The following is a 24,480-nucleotide window of genomic DNA, read 5'->3' as shown; positions in this document are numbered from 1 at the left end:
TCTACTTTTTTTAGTATAAATTTCTTCTACCTCATATAAATCCGTTGGTATATTTCACTATGAGTAATAAATTTGAACAATCTACAATCGATTTTTTTAAATTCTCGATGTGTTATAATTTAAGCTCTCCTCAAAATATCTTCAGAATAAGAATTTGTTTAAAAAGGAATTTGTAAAGGATACAATGATCAATTTAGCTAAGTTCGTTCAATTCCAACTTGTCACTTTGGGTACACATTAGCGAGTAATATAAACTGCAGTGTCGTTATAATATGCATTGTACAGTTGAATAGAATCGCTTTCACCAACTTTCGATATTTGGTTGAGTATATTGAAAAGTGCGAACGTTTCAGTGCATGTCGGAATTACATTTTGCGCTATCGTTTGACTTATATACTAGGGTATAATACATGCAACTTAAAGTGCCTCCTTAGCCTTCACCATTGGAAGACACAGATTATAGAATGAGCTATCGACAAATTCATCAACTTTTTGCCATTTAACATAACTTTTAGTATAAAGCTCTTCTTTGGTTTTGATTTTACCGACAAAATGAGGATCCACGACAAGCAGATATACAGTTTGATCTGCACCGATGTGAATACCAGCGATTCCTTTAGAGGCGGCATCCATATCTCCTCCCATCATAATTAATCCACCGTGTGTTTCAAAGTATTCCTTCAGCATGTCACTATGCTTTGCGATGCTATCCTTTTTGGAGATGTGAATAACTTTGCAGGGAACATCGAAGAGAGTGTCGATGACATAAATCGCCTCCAACGTTCCGATCCATTCGCGCGATCCGAAGAAACGCTCCGGTTTGTCTTTGATCTCAACTAGAGTTTGTTGAATAGTCGGAATGTTCGGAACTTCCTTGTCTAGGGAACTCTTTTCTATGATCCACGAACAGATCGATTGCAGTGTCCGATATCCGCAACCCCATCCCTACAAAAAAGAAGACATATAGACATATTATTATCTTTAGATGCGCGAGAACGATATAAGTTTGAAATTTCAAGATAGAATGTGAACCACTTTCTGCCATTAACCTGTTTGATTTGAGTCTAAATTGTGGTCAGCACGATTTTAAATACTGTTTTATGCAATTGTTTCTTAGCGACTAAAATACTATGCAAAGCAAAGTCTTGGCATTACATTCCTTTTTGGAATTTGGCATTTCTGTTTCATCATGCTTCGTAGCCGATTCATAGCGTACAGAATCATTGCATGGCTAGTACTACAATCCTAGTGATACTAAGAATCCTTCCAGGTTGGGACTCGTACATACGACAACTGGCTTGTAAGACCAAACCGGGCAGGACTAGACGATGCACAGCACCCTTTTTCATGACGTTTCGATTTTGGCAAGGTTCATTTTTGGCAACATAATCGTTCGAACATGACATATGTATTAGAAAGATGGTTGTATTTTCGAATTCAAAGCAATTTCATATTTGTATTGATTTATACTGCTTGCAACAACACATACTGGAAGAGCACAACTTCCAGTACCATACGAAGAAGTTCGTCGAGATACGCAAATTTGTGTGTGAAAAATAATTTCATTATTTTGCTCGAAGATGGCTTAACTGATTTCTGCTAAATTATTCCGTTTTCGTTTATTGATCAGAACAGCCCAAGAGCTGACCCAGAGTTGCCAAAACAACTTTTGATGAGTTTGTATTAGCAACCTGGGGTCGCTCTAGATCGGACTCCAATCGCGTAGTTTCGCTCTAAAAATTTTCTCCGGTTGCACCACGCATCCATGCGAGTTTGTTTGTTTTTTCTTTTATGTGAGTTGTTATTTAGGGCGCGTACCACGTGTTCGTTTTACTCGGAGTCAGAGTCGCCTGCGTATAGGTCCTAAAACGAAAACGGTATTAGACTCATATGAACAGTTCTATGCTCCATATATATATAATATATATGCTCCAATCCAATCTGGTTCCGGAACTACAGGATAGTATATGTAATGAAATGAATCGATTTCGTCCAACTAACATTCAAATAAAAGGTCTTAAGGTCCCATACAAACTGCTTGTTTTTTTATCAGATCCGACTTCCGGTTCAGGAGATACAGAGTGATTAGTGTGAAAATTTCACATTACTTTTTCGGGTGATAGTCGATAACCAAATAAACTTATTTCTGTTTTAGCGGGAGTGGAATTATGTAAGGTGATAAGTGACTACCACCTCCTGGTGATAAAGAGGTGATCACCAGAATGTTTGGAATCACGGGAGGTGATCACTGTTACTATCACCATCACCGGTGATTGAGCCAACTTTACCTCATTTATCACCTGTTAAGAAACGTCAATCGTTCAGGAGTAAAATATGAATGTGGCGTATACCGTTGATAATAGGAGGAGAAACATATAAAAGTGGCAAATACCCATATAATATTTAAAAATCTAAAATTTTTATTGCTGTAGTTTTCAATCCTTTTCATTAATTCGATTCATATTGTAATACAAGTAAATTTTTAATAAAGCGAATAATGTTATATTAAAATTGTTTCTATATCTGAACTTATTTCCGCTACTATTCTTCCTAGTGATAGCTTGTTAAACATGCTAAAGAATAATTCAAAAAAAAAAAACATTATGAATGCTGTGTTTTGACTTAAACAGTCTGTCACAATGGCGTGAATATTAAATGACACTTATACTGCAAGTTGTTACAACGTAGTATTTTGAACAGGCTACGGTAAAGTACTAAAATAATCTCATTAACTTTTTTAATTGAAAGTAGGTTTCTTACCGATTTCGTATGTGACACAATGTAGTCATTCCAACAATTGTTTTTGTTCATCCAATGTTATATTACATTTGGATTATTGCATATTGTTGATCGCTCATATTTTGCCTTTTCGTACAAACCGTCGAAAACCAATCATTTCAGTCAATCCAAGTCAAGATGACAGTTTTGAGTGCTGATAAAAACGACCGGAAACAAGATTTCCGATGTACCTTATGATGAAAAAAGAAACGGAATTTTCATTTTAAAATTCCCGCGTTTGTCCAATCGGTAAACTTTTATTCACTCAATGTTGGCAACACTTTTATACACATTCTGTCGAATTTTGATGCATATCGTACGATTAGTTTTTGTTTGGCGTCTATACAAAGAAGTTGAAAAATTTTCGTGTGGCGATTTTTATAATGGATGAAAATTTAGAACAACGGCTCACCTGCGAAGCGCCATTCGGTCGATTGTTGTTCGGTTTTGACGTCATATTCATAGATCCACACCTCATCACCAGTTATCATTCATTCGATGAATGTGGGGTCACTATCTGCATTGGAAATCATCTCTTTGGCCACATCAACACAACGCTGTTTTTGAATGAAATTCAGCTTTTTTGGCATCAGCCGAGAAGCGACGCGTTTCAAACCCAAAACATCAGTTAAAATGTGTTCGGCTGATCCATAAGAGATGCCCAACAACACAGCAATCTCTCTAATCGGTACAGAACGATTTTGCAACACAAGCTTGTACGACCACCTTTGAAGCGTTTATAACACTCGTATGTCTGTGTTTTTCCTAGACACGATTCACCAAAGGCCTTTTCTAACATTTTCAACGTTTCGGAACACTTAAATCCATTTGCAACACAAAATTTGATGCACGCACGTTGTTCTAAATTTTCATCCATTATAAAAATCGCCACAAGAAAATTTTTCAACTTCTTTGTAGACGCCAAACAAAAAACTAACGATATGCGTCAAAATTTGACAGAATGTGTATAAAAGTGTTGCCAACATTGAGAGAATAAAAAGTTAACCGATTGGACAAGCGCGGGAATTTTAAAATGAAAATTCCGGTTCTTTTTTGATCATAAGGTATGAATAATATATAATATAATATATAATATATAATATATAATATATAATATATAATATATAATATATAATATATAATATATAATATATAATATATAATATATAATATATAATATATAATAATATATGAATATCAAGGGGAACGTGCCATTTGAGCCAATTTGTTCTGATTCCTGATTCCTGGAAGGATTATTTTATCTAGGCCAGATCAAATCGATATTAACTTGATGCTTGCGAACTGTAGGCAGTGCAAGTCCGCTCAATACGAGGTCTGTTCAAAAAGTTCCCGGAATTTTTTAATTGCGCGCGTCTGGACAGTCCGGTGGTCAAATTTTTTTTTATTGTGTTGGTACATATGTCCCTAATGTATGGTGAAATTTTCAGCTGTATTCATTGTTTACATTCTGTCTTGTAGCGGCTGGTGTAGACGTGTTTTTTTGAGCTCGGCGATTTTTGTTAGTTTAAACAATGGAAAAATTTAAGAGTCAAAGAATTTGTATTAAATTTTGCGTGAAAAATGAAATAAAGTATAACCAAGTGTGCGAAATGTTACAGAGAGCCTACGGTGAGTCTGCTATGAAAAAAAACAAGTGTTTACGAGTGGTATAAGCGTTTCCAAGATGGCCGCGAAGACGTTGAAGACGACGAACGCTCTTGTCGACCCAGCACGTCAATAATCGATGAAAATGTGGGAAAAGTGGAAAAAATGATTATGGATGATCGCCGAATCACTATTAGAGAAGTTGCTGATGAAGTTGGCATATCAGTTGGCTCATGCCATCATATTTTTTCAAATGTTTTGGGCATGAAACGAGTGGCAGCAAAATTCGTTCCAAAACTGCTGAATTTTGATCAAAAAAACAAACGCATTACCATCACTTTAATCATGCCCCAACCTCCTTATTCACCAGATATCGCTCCGTGTGATTTTTTCCTGTTCCCAAAGTTGAAGAGACCCATGAAAGGACAGCGTTTTTCATCGATTGAAGAGATAAAGGCAGAATCGCTGAGAGTGCTACAGAGCATTACAAAAAGTGACTATCTGGGGGTGTTTCGAAGACTGGAAAAAACGCTGGCATAAGTGTATTACATCTAGGGGGGATTACTTTGAAGGGGACCATATAGATGTAGACGAATAAATAAATATTTTTTTAGAAAAATGAGAATTCCGGGTACTTTCTGAACAGACCTCGTACTAATGTGAGAAATAATATAAACAGAACACAGCGCAGTCTTTACTCAATCATATTTTTTTATTGTAATGAACGAAAATATCATAAATAATTCTTTGAGATAAATTTACAAGTCTTAAGAAGACCCGACTAATAAAAAATTCTCGATATTTTTCAAAGCATGATTCGCACGGATCAAAAAGCAACCTTGAAAAAAATTGCCTCACGAGTATGGCAAACTGCACACAAACAAATAGAAAAATGCACTTGTTGGTTTAATTTAGTGCCAATTATTATTTTTCAATGGAAAAACAATGTCGCAGACGATAAATTTGCTAGTTGTGAAATGAAACGAATTTTTTGACCTTCTTGATGTTCCACAACGGATGGCATTCCTCTCGAATGAGATGGATCCGTTAAATAATTTTGTATACAGTTTTCATTCACTTTGCGATTAAGGCGTTTCTTGTTGCTAGTTCCATTTTGGAAATTTTACCCCAATTACGTTGTGTGCAACAGGAGATGACATTCATAAACTTATCACTTTTCCAGAGAGCAATTTATCTTTGACATTACGAATACCGCAACGATATTCCTTCAAATAATGATAACAACATAAATGATTTGATTTTATTGATAAATACTACCGTTCATTCTATGAATTCTTTAAACAATAGTTTGTATTGTTTGCTTTTCATTCATCAATATCAGTACAAATTTTATTAAAAAATTATCCTCTCCGACGAATTTTGGTAGGTTATGTTTATATCAGTGGCTTGAATTTCACCTAACGGACAATAATTTATAAAGCCACTTCTCAAAAAAAACCAAATCACTTCATTTTTCCTACCATTTGCTGAGCAACTGTTCCCGAAACAAGACACACGAGAGCAACATCGAGGACCTGAGACGACCTCACTGTTTCCCGTTCTGGGAACAGGAAAGGAATTTTAGCAAGTAGTATTAGTAGCCAGTAGCAGGTATAAAATGAAATGTGATGTGAGAAATAGCGTCATTTAGGTTAAAGCAGCTACTATGAACGTACGAGACACCGTCAGTACGATGGCACCGAAAACCGGTCGTCAAGGCAGCCAAAAAGTCCAGCAAGGCCCATTCAAAGCATCTTTAAGTGCTAAAGATCATCCTAAAGAACTAGTTGAATTTTGTCACTTTCCTACCATTTTCTGAGCAACTGTTGCCGAAACAAGACACACACGAGAAGTTTGAATAATTTGCACCGTCACTAACACATTCAATTACGAACGGAAATGAGAAAGCGAAAGTAAAGATGTTGAGCACATCTTTATACTAGTATAGGATCTTGTGAAAATATGCCATGCGAAACAGGGTTGCCATATATACAGATTAATCTGTATTTTATTTATACATATATATATATATATATATATATATATATATATATATATATATATATATATATATATATATATATATATATATATATATATATATATATATATATATATATATATATATATATATATATATATATATATATATATATACATATATATATATATATATATATATATATATATATATATATATATATATATATATATATATAAATTTTTCCTAATTATTATTATTATTATTATTATTATAATTATCATTATTAGTATTAAAATTACTCTTGCATACCGAAGATCGTCGATACATTACAGACCAGGCCATTGCAATTGTCTCGAACTGAAATTTCGAGAAGAATCTGATATCTTCGAATTTCATAGCTTCAATAAAAATAAACTACAGCAAATTAAAAAGGAATTGTACCAAGTTTGGAATATATAGTTGTAGAATAGTAGCTGTTTAATGTAACTAATCTGTACTTTAATGTAGGTGCATCACTTCAAACTCTATTAGTGAAAAAGGAGAAAGCTTGCACAATTCATACAATGAATCAACTAACTGATATTCGGAAAAGTGATGGAAGCGTGTCAGTTTTTTCGTATTCACGACATCCAATTATGTCTCTGACATTACCCACCCGCCTTTTTTCATATAAAAATATTGCAAGTTAATGTGTAAATTATTTAAAACGCTTGTTTTATAACGAAGAGACATTCATGTAAAATTCATATTAAATCTAGCGTCATAAGTTTTTTTTATTATTTTGAAGTAGGGGAAGATGACATAATGCACCTTTTGCTTTTCTCAAAAGTTACCAATTATTTTCACTGAAATTTTAATGAAACTGAATGTCCGCCATAACAACAGATTACGATAAAATTTTGGTAGCGATGGTTCAATCATATCTGGAAAAATTAGAAAAAAATCGATTATGTCTCTGTTATAAGTTATTTTTAGATGTTCGTTCCATAGTAATTTTCTAGGGTGAGGAAGATTATTCTAATTACGCAACCAGTGAACTTCTTTGTCAATCATTCGGGTTTCTAAAATTAGTTCTAATAAAGACGATGTATTTACAATTTTATAGAAAACTCGTCAAATATATCGTCTCATATTTTTGGGGGCAAAACGACCCGAATTGTTTGAGGCAAAATGTTCAAGAATTCGCTTACAAAAATTATCCACAAGTTATCAATTTAATGAATAATAGTGAACAATCTTCCACCTGGCAAATATTTCGTCAACGAAAAATCTAAAGCTTACTTTAATTAATAAGAAGAAACTTTATGAGGGTGCATATTCCCCCGTGGTTGCCATGAGCTTTAATCCGTTGTTTTGATGGATGTTTACCCGTCGTTTAAGATCATTCTGCCTCCATGTTTAGATAATCGTCACTTTGCGTAATTTAAAATGTATATTTTTCATGTTTTCCACGATCGGGCGTCATGCCCCACATATATTTCAATAGAAAATTTTTACGTAATTTTGAAAAATAATGATTACGGAAGATAGTAATGCATGGGTTTCATGCATTCCGTGTTATTCTCTATAGTTAAGATATAGCTACATTTTCTTAGGGGGTACGTTTTACCCCATCTACCCCTAAATGTCAAATGAATGTACCATGAATTCCATATGTGTTTTACATATAGCCATAATTTATATGTTTTGTACATGATGTCAATGCACGACGTAAAATACACTGGTGGCGTGATAAGACAGTTTTTGTTGTGTTGGTAATTTTCTCACGAAATTAAGTATGGCGCGCCGGGATTCAAGCATGTAAACATAAACAAACGACCATTTCAGATCGGGATTTCACTTCTAAGTTACTTCAGTTGTCGCGCAGCCTGGCGAATCTTTGGCACTAATTGAAAATCTGGACATTTTTTCTTCAAGGGCTTGCAAGGTAACGTCGAAATATAGAAAATTTTACACACATCCGATTCTGTTAATTTCGTTGGAGGAAGGATTTGGCGGATCGCACTGTGGTATCTATTACAATTATTATGGATAATGGAGTGATTGTGCTGTGGGTGGCATTTCAAATGCAGGTGATGAAAACGATTGAAACATCCCGGAACAAAACACCGCATTTCACTGTCAATATTTTCGCAAACAGTACCAACTCTAAATATTTTCATAAAAGCAACTCCCGGAACGTCATTTGTTTATGTTTTTTCTTCTTCACGTCTCTCTGTTATTCCAAAATAAAATGACAACCGCACTAACACATAGAAAAACGTGATCACCAGGGTATTTTACATCGTGATGTCAATGTGTCGATTAAAGTGTACGATATTTGGCCTAAGTTTGTTTGACATAAACTCGTTTGGCATAACTTTTGTTCGGCATAATGTTATTTGGTATTAAATAAAAAGACATTGTTTCATTCCACATAATTTTCTTTAGGCATAAATTCATTTGACATAATTTCAATTGAGCATATTTCCGTTTGATACTTGATTTGTTCAAGTTGCGTAGTTCTTCTTGCGAACGCGTCGAATCTTTCAAGCCTTTTAAAGTACTCCCGACTATATAAGACAATTTGTTTCGTTTTTGAATACGGAAACAAGATACGATGAATCCGCAAGGAGAATTACGCAATTTGAACGAATCGAATATCATGGGGAATTATATGCAATTGAAATTATGCCCAACAACAATTCAAGCAAAAAGGTTGTGTTTCGTTATTAACAAAGTCAAAGACAACTCTAGCTACAGGCTAGGACAGGACCTGACAATTGTTAATCAACTTTTAGGACCAATTTCGGACCAGCTCGTGATTGGTTGAAATTGACATTAGCAAGTACAAGTTGTTGAAATCAATATTACTGCAGGGTGGTAGAAAAAGTGTTGTCAGTATCGTCGGTAACAATGTAGCTTGATATTGGATATTTTATTTTTCGGGTCATCTTTTCAAAATTATTAATTTCAATAGGATTTAAGTTCAATTTGTTTTTAAGTCTTGTCAATGCGGAAAGTATACGAGTACATTTAACAATCACTGGATGATACAAAGAGAAAGCCTGAAATCACGAAGTGTGATATGGACTAGAATATTGATTATGTTGGTTGAGAATAGCACCGAATCTTTGGATACTTCTGTATGTTATTTTTTTTTCAAATAGAATATGTTGAATACTTTAGTTAATAGAGCTGCAAGAATTACTTTCCCAAAATTGAGTGTTTTAGAAAAATTTTATTAAGCTGTTTCAACTAAACGTTTTCTTCAAAACAAACATCTGATCAAAATGAATCCAGAGCTATATTTTTGACTGATATAACATTTGTCTAAGTGTTTTCAAATGATAAATAATTGCATGTTATAAGGGGAGAAAGTTTTCAGAATGAATAATTATCTCTACTGGCAACAGTGATCGCGAGGCATTTATTATTTACAGCAGGGAGCAACCTGCTGTAAATAATAATATTTTTCTGGAAAAAGAAGCCAGTTGTCTGGTCCTGTCCTAGGCTACAGGTGAAAAACCTGTTGGTGTCAATCGCAAAGGTTGCTGCTAGGTCTAATGGCGTTTCCCGACTTGGAAGCATGCAACAAAGGCCATTCCGTTAATACGCACAGAGGTGCGAACGCATAGAAGTACAGAGACACAGAGGAGCCATCGCATAAATGTGTGAAGAGGGGTGGAGTGCAAAGGCACAAAGGTGTTAAGGTATTCAGAACTGATCCACCAGGCACCAGATTTTATACGGTGCGGTGGATCTAAAAAAACTACACGTATCGAGTGGTGCAAAAAAAGCAAGCATCACGATTAATTGCCACCAAGCTATAGCGTGGTCTCTACAGCCAGGTACAGACAGCACACATTAAGTTCAGTGGAAATCACGACAGCAGAGCAACGGAGATAGCAGAAAACTATACTAGAAGACGGAAAATTGGAAATCGTTGGGGTCAGCTTCACGTCGTTCAGCACGGTAGAGCAACAGTGATAGGTGAGTGTGTTTGTTTAGACCAGCGATGAGTTTCATCTTCACCATCATTTTACGGATTGCATCTTGAATTAAGTGATGAGCTGATAAATAGAAAAAAAATTGCCTCATGAGCGAGTTTTTGGAACTCTTGGCCATGGATAATACATTTTCGGCGCAAATTAAAGCCTTGAATTTAATGCAAACAACAAAAGATTTGACATCATGATCTCGTAGAAATCTCTAAAGTAAATAAAGATAAAATTCGAGTTGTGGTTAACGATTTGAAACAGGCTAAGCAAATTGTAACCTGTGAATTATTCGTACTAGAATATCGAGTTTACATTCCATCGAAAGGTGTGGAAATTGAGATTCGTTTCGAGTGACATTCGTCGGGTCTGCGTCGGGTTCGTCTTTGCGTTCCGCATGTTATGAACTGCACGTACTGAAAAAAACTTGGGCACACAACTACTTATTGTGGTAACAAGCATGTGAAGGACCTCATGAGGATAATCTTTGCAATAAAAACATTGAAAAGTGAGTTTATTGTGGAAAGACTCCACATGATCTCTCAACATGCACTGCATTTAAGTTGCGCCAAGACAAAATGAAGCTTTCTTTACTTACTACATTACTTTCGCACATGTACAAAATGCTTAGAGCCAGATGAATCTGACTCCGATGAAAATAGTGAAAGTACTTCGTTTGTCACTATCCAAGGGTCAATTAAGAGAAAGAAGTCTTTCTCCAAATTACTCAATAAGGAACATAAAATTTCACCATCGATAAAAGATCCACGAGTAAAACCAAAAAAATCAATTTCGAAACCAAATACTGTGCTTCCTGGTCGGTCAAATTCAAAAACAAATTCAGTAACTAGCACAAAAAAGACAGTAATCCAGTGGACTCCATTTCACAGCCACCAACAGGATTACTAAAGTTTCGGAAATTGTAGACTTTATTTTCACAGCATTCGACATTTCTGAATCCCTAAAGACCCTCATATCTGTCGGAAGCGAAATATTTGAGTCGCTTAGGGGCTGTCCATAAAATACGTCACGCTTTTTTTTGACGATTTTTGACTCCCCATCCCCCCTTTGTCACAAATTGTCACAGAAGCAAAGACCCCCCATCCCCCCTATGTCACGTGTCACGAATTCAAAATAAATAAAATTCATCTCAATAAATTCTCAATATGTATGACAAACCATACAAATATGAGGGAAAAATCGATTTATTACATGCTGTCATTAGATTAAAAAATATCCATAAATCTACAAAATCATCGGAATTATTTTATTAATATCAATTATATAAATTAACAAAAGTATTTGGTTGGAATTGATGAAACATTTAAATCATCTGTTTTAGTCCTCCTAGGGCTACACAGATATATTATTGTTTTAGGTAAAGAATAATATTTCCGTAGTGTAGCTTACAGGGCTGAGAAAATAAAGACCAAAACCTCATCAAAACGAGATCACTGCCGGAGAATCTTTTCATTATTAGTTGATCAGTGAAAGTTCAATCATTGGATGATTCGATAAGCTTTTATGCTGGTGGAGTAAAATCACATATGATGAAGATAAGGCATGACATGTTCTACGTCTGAAATCGTTGATCTCCCGCCCTTTTTCAAATTAAGTATAATTGAATAAACTGCATCAGAATCAGATAAGAGAAATTCTTATGATATACTATTATCATTGCTAGAAAATCAAATTACTGAAAAAATTGTCAGTGCACATCTTAAGTTAAACTGTTTGAAGGCATCTTTTTCTTTTTTACTCATATTAGGCAAAATTTATTAATTTCGCTAATTTACTCACTCCTCCGTGCACTTTTGCTGATCACAATAGAAATGATTTCCTGCATCACTCATTTCCGAATTTACAAGAAAAAGCTTTTATATCTACAAATACACGTTTTCCTATAGAATGTAAACGTTTATTGTGGAGATTTTTTCAGGAAATAGGGCAAAGCAGTAATATAATTAGGTATTTCAAAAATGCGCTCATTGAAAATATTGGACGTCACATTCCAAAAACCTACCCCCCACCCTCCCCCCTGTCACAAAAGGTCACGTTTTATGGAATACCTCCCTCCCCCTTGCGGCGTGACGTCTTTTATGGACAGCCCCTTATGCGTGACAAAAAAACTATTTTTTTATTTTTTATTTTATTAAACCTACTGGCCTCTTGTTACCATAGTTTGGCCAAGTTAAACTTATATACTTCTATGTTTCTTATAGATCTATTTTCGCGTCTTCAAAAAAAGTCACAATTGCCGACATCAGTCTAGGATCCATCCTCTTTAGAATGAGTTCCAAATCAGGTATCGCGCCTATATCGACGATCGTTCTCCAAAAAACTCTCCTGTTGTCTTCGTACAGTCTACAATGAAACAGTAAGTGATCTGGTGTACCAAGTGCATCTTCACATTGACAGATGCCGTCGTCTATGATGTTGTTTCTGAACAAGTGTGCCGGTAGTCTTGAATGGTTGCTTATGAGTTTTGATATAATGACAACTTCTCGTCTGCTAAATCCGCCATCCTTGAACCACGCTGATGTTGAGACTGTTGGAATAATTGCGAAGCAGAACCTACCTTTTGTACCGGTGTTCCAATCCCGTTGCCAACTGGATAAAGCTCGCGCGTGTACCGGAAACTTTAAATCGATGCTTGAGAATTTAAATGTTTCAAGTTCACCATTTTGATTTGCTGATTTGGCTGCTATATCCGCTGCTTCATTCAGTGGTATACCTGTATGTGATGGAACCCACATGAACGTTATCGATGATCCCTTACTTTCAATTTTATCAACGAGGTGTTTGATTTCGAACCACGCCTGAGATTGGTATGAATGTATTCTCTTGTTGGACAGACTAGTTAAACTGCTAAAGCTATCTGTTAGAACGACATATTCTGCTGTCTCCAATGTAGCTATGATTTCGGCAGCTTTCCTCAAGGCCAGAAGCTCAGCGTGCAATATAGACACTTGATTAGGCAATTTCGTTGCGCTGATGGTTCGCATCTGCTCGTCAACTACGGCGTATCCCACGTCCGTCTTGCTTTTGGAACCATCAGTCGCAAGTAGATGAGCATTAGGATACTTGCGTAGCAGAGTCTGCTCCACTACTTTAGATGTTATATCATTTCGGTCCCGTGAGAATGCATAATGAATGGTATAATCAATTTTTAACTGCTTATGTCGAATGTCCAAATCATAATGAAAACATGGTAGAGTGTCGATAGTATCTACCCATCCAGTGTATGACCTGTATTGAAGGACATTCCGCCGTATCCAGCTGGCCGAGTGACCTTCTAATGTAGTCCTGACGAACTTTTCATTCCATGTTTGAATGGAATACCGACGTTCAACGAATTTCATTGTTGTTATGTCTCTTCGGTGTTTCAATGGCATTATACCACTGATAACTTCTAAGGAACCAGTATGTGTAGTTTTAGTTGATCCCAGTGCAATCCTTATACAGTTCCATTGTATACGATCGAGTATGATCGTATCCGCTTCCGGTGCGTTTCCGAAGAAAAATGAGGCATATTCTAAAATCGGTCTAATACATGACTTGTAGATCGTCAACATTGCCGTTGGATCAGATCCCCAGCTCTGACCGGCTACTGATCTCATAAAGTTAGTGTATGTAGCTGCTCGATGCTTCACACTCAGAAAGTGTTTTCGCCACGATAATGTCGGTGTTAGATGAAGGCCTAGTAATTTCATGCTTTGTTTATATGGCACCTGTAGCCCGCTGATGCTTATTGTTGGAATTATATCAACGTCGACGAAGCTTTTTGAGAATATTATTGAGCTGCATTTATTTGGAGCCACCTGAAGAGCGAGGCTTTTGATTCCTTCAACAGTTTCATTAACGGCCGTTTGTATGTTCCGGATATTTTCCTCAAGATTTGACCCTCTATATGTTACGGTTATATCGTCTGCGAAATCTATTCTTATTACGCCAGGGTTTCGGGTCTCGAACAGGTTATGGATAAAGATGTTGAAGCAAAGAGGACTCAATGGTGAACCTTGTGGGAGACCCACCCATGTTGTCCGTTGAAGTGAATTTGATTTCTCCACTGCCGCTGTCAGTCGGCGTTCTCTAAAAAGGCTGTACACCGATTTAATGAGGCACTCGTTAATTCTCATATTGCGCATTTGCTCAACCAGTATGTGTCTTTACCCGGTTTTATTGCACAATCGAGGTCATCTATGGAGAAAATTCTATTGTCGTAGCAGCCACAGGTACATTGCTCGAAAAGCAGCGGTTTGTCGCATGCAGATGGAGGTGCCAGTTTATCGAGTAGATCGTTCAGTAGATTCTCATCGCGTAGTCGTTTATTTGATGCTGTGTAATTATTTTTGAACTTTCGCCCAAGTTTCCATAGTGACTGCACTGAGGTTTGCGAGTCGAAGCTGTTACAGAGTGCTTGCCATGACTCCTTTTTTTTCTTTTTTACTAATGATTTAAAGTTTTGTTCTGCGGCTATGTACTCAAGATACTTCTCGTACTCCAGCTGCCGACGCCATGATTTAAATTTAGTACGTCTATCATCGAGTGCTTGTTGTAGCTCATAATCCCAGTATGGTTGGGGGATTTTCCTAAATCTGTTGGAAGACGAAGTTGGTGTTGCATTTTGCAAGCTCCACCAGACTATTTCAAAAAACCTCTCATATGAAATGTCCCTACTTTCTGGGTCCATTTTTCCTTCCAGTAGAGTGGAGAATTTATTCCAGTCAGTTTTATTGTAGTTGATCTTCGTAGTGGTTTTCATCACAACATTTGATGTCGTACCAAAAGTGATTGGGAGATGATCACTTCCGTATGGGAATTCCATAACTTTCCAATCAAACAATAGACTGATATCTGCCGATGCGACAGTAAGATCTATTGCACTAGGGGCTCGATGTCCATCGATTCTGGTGAAACTTCCATCATTCAGCACGACTAGCTGTGAAATCTCGAGCGCTGCTAAAAGATTATCCCCACGTTGGTTGTTGCGATCACCACCCCACAGAGGGTTCTTCGCATTCCAGTCACCAGCTAGAATACACGGCTGTGGAATGCTGTTGATAAAATTCTCGAAAATGTCCTGCGTTATTGTAGTGTTAGGGTGGATATATATACGGACACTATAGCAAGGGATCCTAAATTGCATCGTATTGAACAGGCGACGGATTCTATTTGTGTTGGTGAAGTGAGAACCAAAGTAGTTGGTTGAAATTCAGCTCTTGCAGCGACTAGCACTCCCATTGAATTTCGTTGATGGTCACGTTCTCCATTTCGCACTGAGCAAGCTCGTTGGCTGCCTCCGCAGAGCTCATCAGAATTTTCATACGGCGTTTACCAAGCGGCGTAGCTCTTATATATTTCTCACCATATGAAGTGATAATTCTTCTCGCGATTATAGTAGGTGAAAGATTGGCTTCTCCACTGCCCTCTCCTATAACTACGAAAGGTCCCTTTGAGTTAACTGGGTATAGCCTCAAACGGCGGGAGACTGTATCAGCTTTGTCTATCATTTTATTCCAAAGAATCGAATAAGCCGAACAATAGAATCAAAGGTGCTATTGTTTAAATAGAAATTTCTGTAGCTGAGTGTAAAACGACTGTTCTTCACCGAGGCTAGAAACAAACTGGACAAAAAAAACTAGTTGTGAATTATATTGCATAACTGAAGGTACTGATAAGCCACTAAAGGCTTATGCAATGACAGAAGAGATTCAGGCAGTAGCAACATTCATTGCAATAGCTAGACCTTTTTGAAGCAGTTATCAATGGTCACTTATCTCAGGGTGTATGTATCATTTGATCGATAATTTACCATCCGCCGCCAATGATTCAACCACTGTCCTGCAGTGGAATTCTAGAAACATCATGCCAAACCAGGTGACACGCCCATTAATAGACACGGGAAGAGAGCATTTGACGATAATAATCTTTATACGCGTTTTACCATTATGTTATTGAAAACTGTACTTATAATCTGTTCCCTTAAAACTAAATTTCATCACACAAATAATTATGAAAAACAGCACACAATCCTTTTGAAGAGTGACCCTAACCAATTGCTTCTTCATTGATAGTGCTAATTCCAAGCTAAATCTAATTCAGTCCAAATTAAAAACCGTAATTCTCAATTTCGATGTAATAAGCATTATGCTTATTGTCCGTAGAAAAATCTCAGCGTAGCGAGTATAACAATTTAATGTGTTTGTTATCACATAATCATTGAATTGAATAGTATACTACAATACAATGTAAATGCTAATGACAACTTATTCATGGTTGGCGTTTGATTTGTAATATCTAACCAATATATAATATCTAAATTGGTAGGAATAAGAGATACAAACTTCATCAACAGCGGTATCAAGAACAGTAGTGAAAAATTTTAAACATTATTTAATAGTGCATACAATAGCACCGCCTAGACTGTCCCACCATGAGTTATACCACGTTTGGTTGGTACCTATTCTATAAAATTATCTTCTATTCTTTGAAATGTCAGAGAATCATTCTCAATACAAGTGAATTATAACTCCACATTCGCCAAAAACAGAAATGACCATCAGACGTTGACAATCAAACCTCAATAGTGGCTCTTTCGTGTCTTTTCTCGGAAATCAATTTAAACAATCACTTATACGAACCACACAAAAAAGCAGTGTCAAAGACAAAGATGCGAAAAGTGAACGAACTGCCCTTCAAACTTTATTGGACGACAAAGAGAGCATATCTGATCCGCACGATACGCATTGTTACGCCCAACGAAAAACCTGAATTGGGATTGAAAAATAATTGTTTTTAGCACATAGACTGGAGCTAGTTTTCTCTTTTATAATTGTCTCATATCTGAATCATATCTATATTAATCAAAACCAGTTTCCCTACTTCTATTAACATGCGTACCAACAAATCGTAGGATTCCCCGTCAATATGACTAACACTAAATAACTAACAGACGCGAAAATCATCCTACATCCAATTATCTTGAGACAACGAGCTGCAATAATCTAATTGCACAGTCGTTTTCATTGCACATGCACGGAATTTTGCAGCTCTCAAGGAAAAGACAGCAGGCAAGTAGTCGCGCATGAGAATCGTTCTAATATTGCGATAGCGAACTAAGCTGAATTTAGTAGCGCTTTCTACCTTGCGCTTTTCCGCACGATTGTCGTTGTTGTATTTCTCGCTAGCGTCAACAGAATGCATTTATATTGTAATCAAAGTTGACGCGAATAATTAGCGGATTTTTTCTGTGTGATATCATGCGAACCACAATCCAACGTCTAAAAATGCTAGATGTATTAGCACAAAGATGGAACTATTCATCATGGTGATCTGAAAAAGGGTCTTCTTTCTGTTCGACAATACGCTATACATGGAAAACTCATCAAAAAGCCATAGACTTAACTCATTTAGAAAATGTTTAACGCAATTTTTTAAAATAATTACGTGAGATTCAATTTGCTTTTCGAAAAATGCGTATTTTAAAAACAATGCGTATCGTGCGGATCAGATGATAACCAATAAAAATACAACTACCCAAACAACGAGCACTATTCGATTAAATCGTAATTTAGTGGCCTTATTTTTTTCTTATTAGAAGTTGTAGTCCATAATTGAACAATTTCCCTATAACGATTTACGTAAACCTAGCAGTTCAATTTTATAATGCCTCTCAAGAACTGCGAGTGCCACCAGCAGGAGTAAACGTATATAAATATATTAACAATAAGGTATATAAATATAGAATTTCTGCATGATTTCATATGCATAACAATATTGTTTGCCATACTTGATCTAAAGGAAGGAAAATCAAATGCGCTAATAATAGATCTCCAAGAAACCAGACAATTTTTAATTGAAAAGAATCTCTTCTCAAGCCGTAATACAGTTTTGGCATTTGCACTCACCACATCCTGGAAACCGTCACATCCGTAATGATAGTAATGATAGTTTCCTCGCATCAAAAATGTACTACCATCCGGTTTTGGAGGCTCCAAATTGCTGTGTACATTCAATAATAGATCGAATTTTTCCATGCTCTTTTTTTCCCTGTAATTCACGAAAGTTAAACAATAGTTGAAACATTCTAAGTAGTGAAAGCATTTACCGAAAAAAAACGATCGATGCGAAAACCACTGCCCAATTCGAGGTCAGCCCGTTTATTTTCAGAACACAAAAACACAGAATGGAAATGACAGCTGAGTTTGACGACGAAATAAAGTTATTCAACTTTCCACGACTCCAGCAACTATCCGTTCACTTCCAAGTTTTTAACTAAACTGTTTAGGTTTTCCTCCTTCTGAGTGATATTTTTGTTGCTATTATTCGAATAAAACAAGTTGTTTACACAACACACACAACCAACTCTCTTCAGCTGAATCTGTTCATCCGTACTTCTTTTATACTTTTCTAGCGTTAGGTGAATTGTGATGGACCGTAGTTTAAAATTCTAACTATAAATAAACTGTATTGGTGTTCATCCGACATTAATGCTTCGATGCAATTCATGTTGTTGTTTATGAAAGTCGTTCACTGTAGAAGAAATTGATGATAAATTGAACATTATGAGTTGATGTGAAAGGTAATCTCTGTCATTCCGTAACATAATTCTCAGTTATTCTTTCATCGACGCCCAGTTAACATTTTTCAAGAATCATTAAAATAGTGTAAGTGAGCACCGTGAATTCGATATGAACCAAAACAAATAGATAATAACATAAGTACTTGTAGCATGATTTGCTACAAGGAAAGTGAGATATCATTTTTGTTCGAATCCGGATGATTTTTCAATAATGGTCATATCAACTGCTTCGTCATAAAATGAAATTTAAAAATGATATTACAGTCTCTTGTTAAATAATTTTGAAATCATTTCGTAAACCCCGTGAAATTTCAACCTTTTCTTGATTATCAAAAAAACATGATTTTTTGACTGACTGCATGAATGAATGAATCTAGGTTGTACTACATAACAGTAGTATAGGTTTACTCCACAATATGAATGAACGGAAGAGCGTAAAGCAAGGCTTTGGAGAAGAGTGTGAGGAGTTTTCACTACTATCTTTTAACCGCCTTTGAAACACATGATGTATTAATTTACTGGTGCCGAGATAATAGGACGATTGGTAAAGGGTGACATCGACGACACGACCAGACACTCCGAAGAAAAATTAGCATTAAAATTGTCCGTTGACGATTTACCGCCAGTTACCATAAATTTAACGACCCCTTGATAATGTTAAAAATAATCTTATTGAGCAACACTGTTTAAGTTGCTACGAGCTAGTTACCAAGGGATCCTAGAATAAATAAACAAACAATTTGAAAAAAGAGATCCCGGAATATCGGAAAGGGCTTGTATCAGGTACGTTAAGTCTGGTTGGACAGAGAATTAGAAGAAGTTGAATAGAAAATTCAACTAATTTTTAATCGGTAACATAGAATCCAGTAATGCTGACCGGCCCAGAGTTCTGTTACTAAGCTGAAAGATCGATCACCCGCCTTAAATGAAATACTTAAAGGTCACTACAGATACAAAGTAAAGTCTTCAGTACCTTTCTCTATACAATTCAATTTTGTTTCTCAATCTGCACTCTGCACAACGTCGATTAGTTTAATTACAAAGATGTACTCAACAAACTAATAGTTCTTTTTAAATTTTCGCTCAATAACAGCGAAGAAAATTACTTATGCATTGTGCAAATTGTCCGTTTCCCTAAGATTGTTAGTTGCCCTTTACATGTAATAAAATGTATTCGTTTGTTTCAATATTTAACATGAAATAACTAGTTTTCTGTTTGTATCATTATACCAAAACGATTCAAAATTTTTGGAAAACCGCGATTATATATTAAATTGGGAATGTATATTTACTCAACATGAGTCATCTTAGTTACAACATAAAGTTTATACCAATATTTACACCCATGTTGAATAGTTTAATTTTTTACATGATCTTTGTTCCAATCAAGCACTGGGATATTTCTGCGTCAGTATCATATTCATATTCATATTCCATCATATCCGCTACCAGTTCCAGGAATGCCACCTTCGATGTGCATCCATATTTAGTTTTGGCCTTGCTCGTGTTCCCAAATAGAAAACCAACTTCGGTCGGACGGAGTACTTCGGATTAATCCCTGTAACATTAACCACATCACTTCCACGTTTATTTACATTCTACATTTCTTTATAAATAGTAACCATGGTAGCTGTTATTGCAAATCAATAATTTTATAACTTGTGTTGCCAATTTAAATATTTAAACAGTGATTTCATTTTGACATTACGAGTTACTGGGGGGTACTTAAATTTACGATACAGTTTTGATATACGAGTGGCAGGTCGTGTCGTCGGTGACATCATAAACAGTGTTTGGTTGTAGTGGGCGACAGGAAGAGTAAAAGTGATATGACGTCAAATCGTTCTCAGTTTTCCTAAGAATACACGGTCTAGCAATGCACATATCAATCAACTAGCAGTATACGATATTGTTTGATGTTGTAAAAATTGAGAAACTCATTTGAATGCGTTTGCGACATAAGATTTAAAATAATTTGAAGACGCACTCGCAGTTTATTCTCAATTGGCAAAAAATGACAACCGCACTACTACATTATAGTATTATATTTAGTTGTGATACACAGTATTCGATAATTACTGATAAATAACCAAGATCAGATTAGAGAGTAATACTGATAAATTACTAGGTTAGAAGGTGAGTGCATAAGAATCCGTTTTCCAACACCAACAGTAACACTATTTCGGAAATGCCCAACAGATCTGGACATACATGTGGATAGAGTAGAAACGAATCAGTGCAATATAAACCGTTCTCGAAACAAGACGAAAAATAAAGTTTGCTCGAAGAAAACTTTATCACACACAGTAAAATAACGTTGATTAATTTAAGAAGATCGTTGGTAAATTTGAGAGCTTTTGCTGGTTCTAACTAAAAACTATCAATTCAAGAGCTGGAAAACTTTTATTTCGAAAGTGGTTTTTCATTGAGTGTAAATTGATATTCTATTCAATTGAGAGTATGGTTTTGTTAGAATGCTAGTGTGCTCATATTAATATAAAAGCTATCTGCGTTTGATACAAGGAGAAGCTTTAAAATAATAGGTTTTTCTTGAAAATGACAAAATATTTATAACAAAAATGGTCAATGTATTTCATGCTTATATATTATGCGGTTAGACCATCATTGATCTCCCGTTAATCCATTTTTTGAAAAACAAAAAGAAAGCTCCCTTAATATAAGAACATGGAACATTTTACAGATTTGGACTAGCTTAGTCAAACGTTTTTTGACTATATCTGTCACAATTGACCTTGAAAACAGAATATTAAATTAGACTTAGATTCTGCACGGTAATAGCTATCTAACAAGCCATAGATTGTCAAAAGCCGTCCATTTTTAGCGACTTTTCACCATATTCCAGTAGTAAGAGTTTTGAGCGCTAAATGACAAAGTAATGTCTGGGACCAACGTGGAACACGATTTTTTATACAATTGTTTCTAATGACCAAAAAGACTGTGTACAGTACACTTTTTCATGAAATTTTACCTCGGGCCGATTTTAGCACGGTTCGTTTTTGGCAACATAATTGTTCGAATGTGACATCCCATACAAAAATAATAAATTTTATCCAATTCTTAGATTCAAATTTGCAATTTCGACATTACAGAGTAATGCGTGATTAAAATAGGAAACTACCGCTTAAAACGACGATCATTAAAATAATGACATAAGAACTAAAACACCGAAGAATATTCATGCAAAAAAACACATGCGGATGATAAAAAAAGATATCATCTCACTGCTAGGTGGATTAAGCACAGACTAACAGACAGGACACTCAAATTAGATTCTTAAACCATATGAACGGTCATTTCGAATATTCCTTTAGTTGGGATAGTACTCGCATATGTCATGATGGCGCCACGTTACCCTATCAAATACATCCTGTCTGTCATCTAGACTGTGTTTATTTTTTTCATTTACCAACCGAGTTGCCATTCATACAGAATTACCTGTAATGTATTGATTTGTATACCTCCACGTGAATTTCATGCAGGATACAGATTAATTACATATTGCCAAAACCATATACAGAATTGTGCCTACTTCTCATCCTACAACGCAATACAAAATCGAACCCGGGTTACCTGGGGGCACCATGCTCGCAAAAAAAGATGTTGCCAATGATTTGTTTAGGAAATGTGAGAGCTGGATATCTTGTTAATATGATGTCTTTGCATACAGTCAGCTATCAATAATAGTTCAGAAGAGCCCATGGAAAGCAAACAAAATTGTCGTGATTTTCACGCGATGTCGCTCCAAGAGACTCCATGGTACTGATTTAATCGCAACGTCCGAATATCGAATGGAATAATAGCCTGAGCGTTTGAGACTTTATAGTCACGCAGAAGGCTTGCTGTTGTTGCTGTTGCTGGGAGAGAACTGCTCACCACCACGTCCGAATATCGAATGGAATAATAACCTGAGCGTTTGAGACTTTATAGTCACGAAGAAGGCTTGCTGTTGTTGCTGTTGCTGGGAGAGAACTGCTCACCACCACGTCCGAAAATCGAATGGAATTATAGCCTGAGCATTTGAGACTTTAAAGTCACGCAGAAGGCTTGCTGTTGTTGCTGTTTCTGGGAGAGAACTGCTCACCACCACGTCCGAATATCGAATGAACTAATAGTCTGAGCGTTTAAGATTTTTATAGCGACGTTGGGGTAATACTACTTTGTTTATTATATAGGGGCAGCAGTGCTGCTGTAGAAGAAAAAGAAAGGTTTCTATTCTATTTCAGTAAGGAACGCGTGTGCCTATATTTTTGTTCAATGGTATTTTATTTTATATTATTTTGGCTTTTGTTACATAACTTGATATTATTATTTGACTCTGAACTCTACAAAAATAATAATAATAATAATAATAATAATAATAATAATAATAATAAAGGAGCAAGTGCATCTTGACATTAAACGTGTGTTTTTACTACAATGCAATAAGACAAATAACGACGACACGACCAGACACTCTGAATAAATGTTGAAATTAAAAGTGTTTCTTAACGGATCACCATCGGTTACCGAATATTGAATGACCCCTTGTTAATGAACAAAAATAATTTCTCGAGCAACACTGTTTTGGTTGCTAAACAATGTAGTCGTCATGTTACCGCAGCAAAACAAACAAACAGATCCATTGGTATATCAATTAAAATACGGAATTTATTTTAATAATTTCGCTAGATTAAGAAGTATTTAAAATAAATAACAGAAAAAACGCTAAAAGGAATGAAGAATCATTCGTCAAATAGTTTGGAATAATTCTTGTAATACTTATTTGTCTTTACAACAAAACCATAGTTTTCGTTGCAGCCTTATTTGAAAAAGAAAATATTGGGGACATATCTACTTCCATGTTTAACATATTGCTACAGTGTTCCTGATATTCAGATACCATGATGGTTCTTGGTATCAATCGAAAATTCACCATGGATGATACTTTGGAGTTTTTGAATTAAGGTTAGCTTGTTGGATTCTCATAATATGGAACGGTAAAAATACATTTCAATTACTGATTGTTGCTGACTTTGATATACGATTTAAATATTACAGACAAATTTCTCTGGAAGCATTTTGTGGTCTGCTGTCCAAAACAACCCATTCTGACAATGAAAATATCAAATCACCCCAGATTATCACGGCTTCTAATGGCTTGTAGGGAAAGTTACATCGCAGATATTATTACGATGATGCCTACCATCTGCCGCATGGTAATGTGGTAAGCAATATCGTCTAACAAACAGCGTTCAAGAACGATTTTCTTACAAAAACTACCTGCAGCCGTACGAACACAACGAAAGTAGTTTTCATCAATCTATATTTCTGCATATAATTAGGATTAACAAATGAAATTGAAAATTATATTGCTTGTTAACATAACTCCCCCGGAAATGCATAATCGATTAGTTCCAATATTGTTTTGTTTTAAAGTTTATGAGAAATCAATAATTTATGATCTAAGGTACACAACATGTAAAAAAATAGTAAAAACATTCGAGGTCGGAAGCATTCACTTGAGCGTTGCGACGAGAGACCACGAGATTTTT

At 35.7% G+C, this 24,480-nt stretch overlaps 2 protein-coding genes across 2 annotated transcripts in view; one reads left to right on the top strand and one right to left on the bottom strand.

Moving 5' to 3' along the window:
* On the bottom strand, positions 1–18,713 carry LOC131437926 (probable Ufm1-specific protease 1). Its single transcript, XM_058607616.1, has 3 exons — positions 18,455–18,713; positions 18,255–18,396; positions 1–945 (listed from the first exon to the last, which is right to left on the bottom strand). Exons 2-3 carry the CDS (start codon positions 18,381–18,383, stop codon positions 418–420), a joined length of 657 nt encoding a protein of 218 aa, XP_058463599.1. The 5' UTR covers positions 18,384–18,396; positions 18,455–18,713; the 3' UTR covers positions 1–417.
* A 98-nt stretch (positions 18,714–18,811) lies between these two features.
* LOC131437922 (putative uncharacterized protein DDB_G0289263) overlaps positions 18,812–24,480 on the top strand; it is a 109,030-nt gene continuing 103,361 nt past the window's right edge. The window contains exon 1 of the mRNA XM_058607599.1: positions 18,812–18,928. The gene's annotated coding sequence lies outside the window, so the exon portion shown is untranslated. The remainder of the gene's footprint in view (positions 18,929–24,480) is intronic.

This window comes from Malaya genurostris, chromosome 3, assembly GCF_030247185.1.
Source record: "Malaya genurostris strain Urasoe2022 chromosome 3, Malgen_1.1, whole genome shotgun sequence".
NCBI classification, from domain to species: Eukaryota; Metazoa; Arthropoda; class Insecta; order Diptera; family Culicidae; genus Malaya; species Malaya genurostris.
Note: the sequence above shows the minus strand (reverse complement) of the source record. Positions and strands in the feature narration are given on the sequence as shown.

What these genes read in the sequence shown, in the direction of transcription:
- LOC131437926 (XM_058607616.1), bottom strand. Translation starts at nt 18,383, where the DNA reads ATGGAAAAATTCGATCTATTATTGAATGTACACAGCAATTTGGAGCCT. An exon ending in GTGACGGTTTCCAGGATGTG is followed by an intron (nt 946 to 18,254) that starts GTGAGTGCAAAT and finishes TCTTTTTTGTAG; the next exon opens with GGATGGGGTTGCGGATATCG.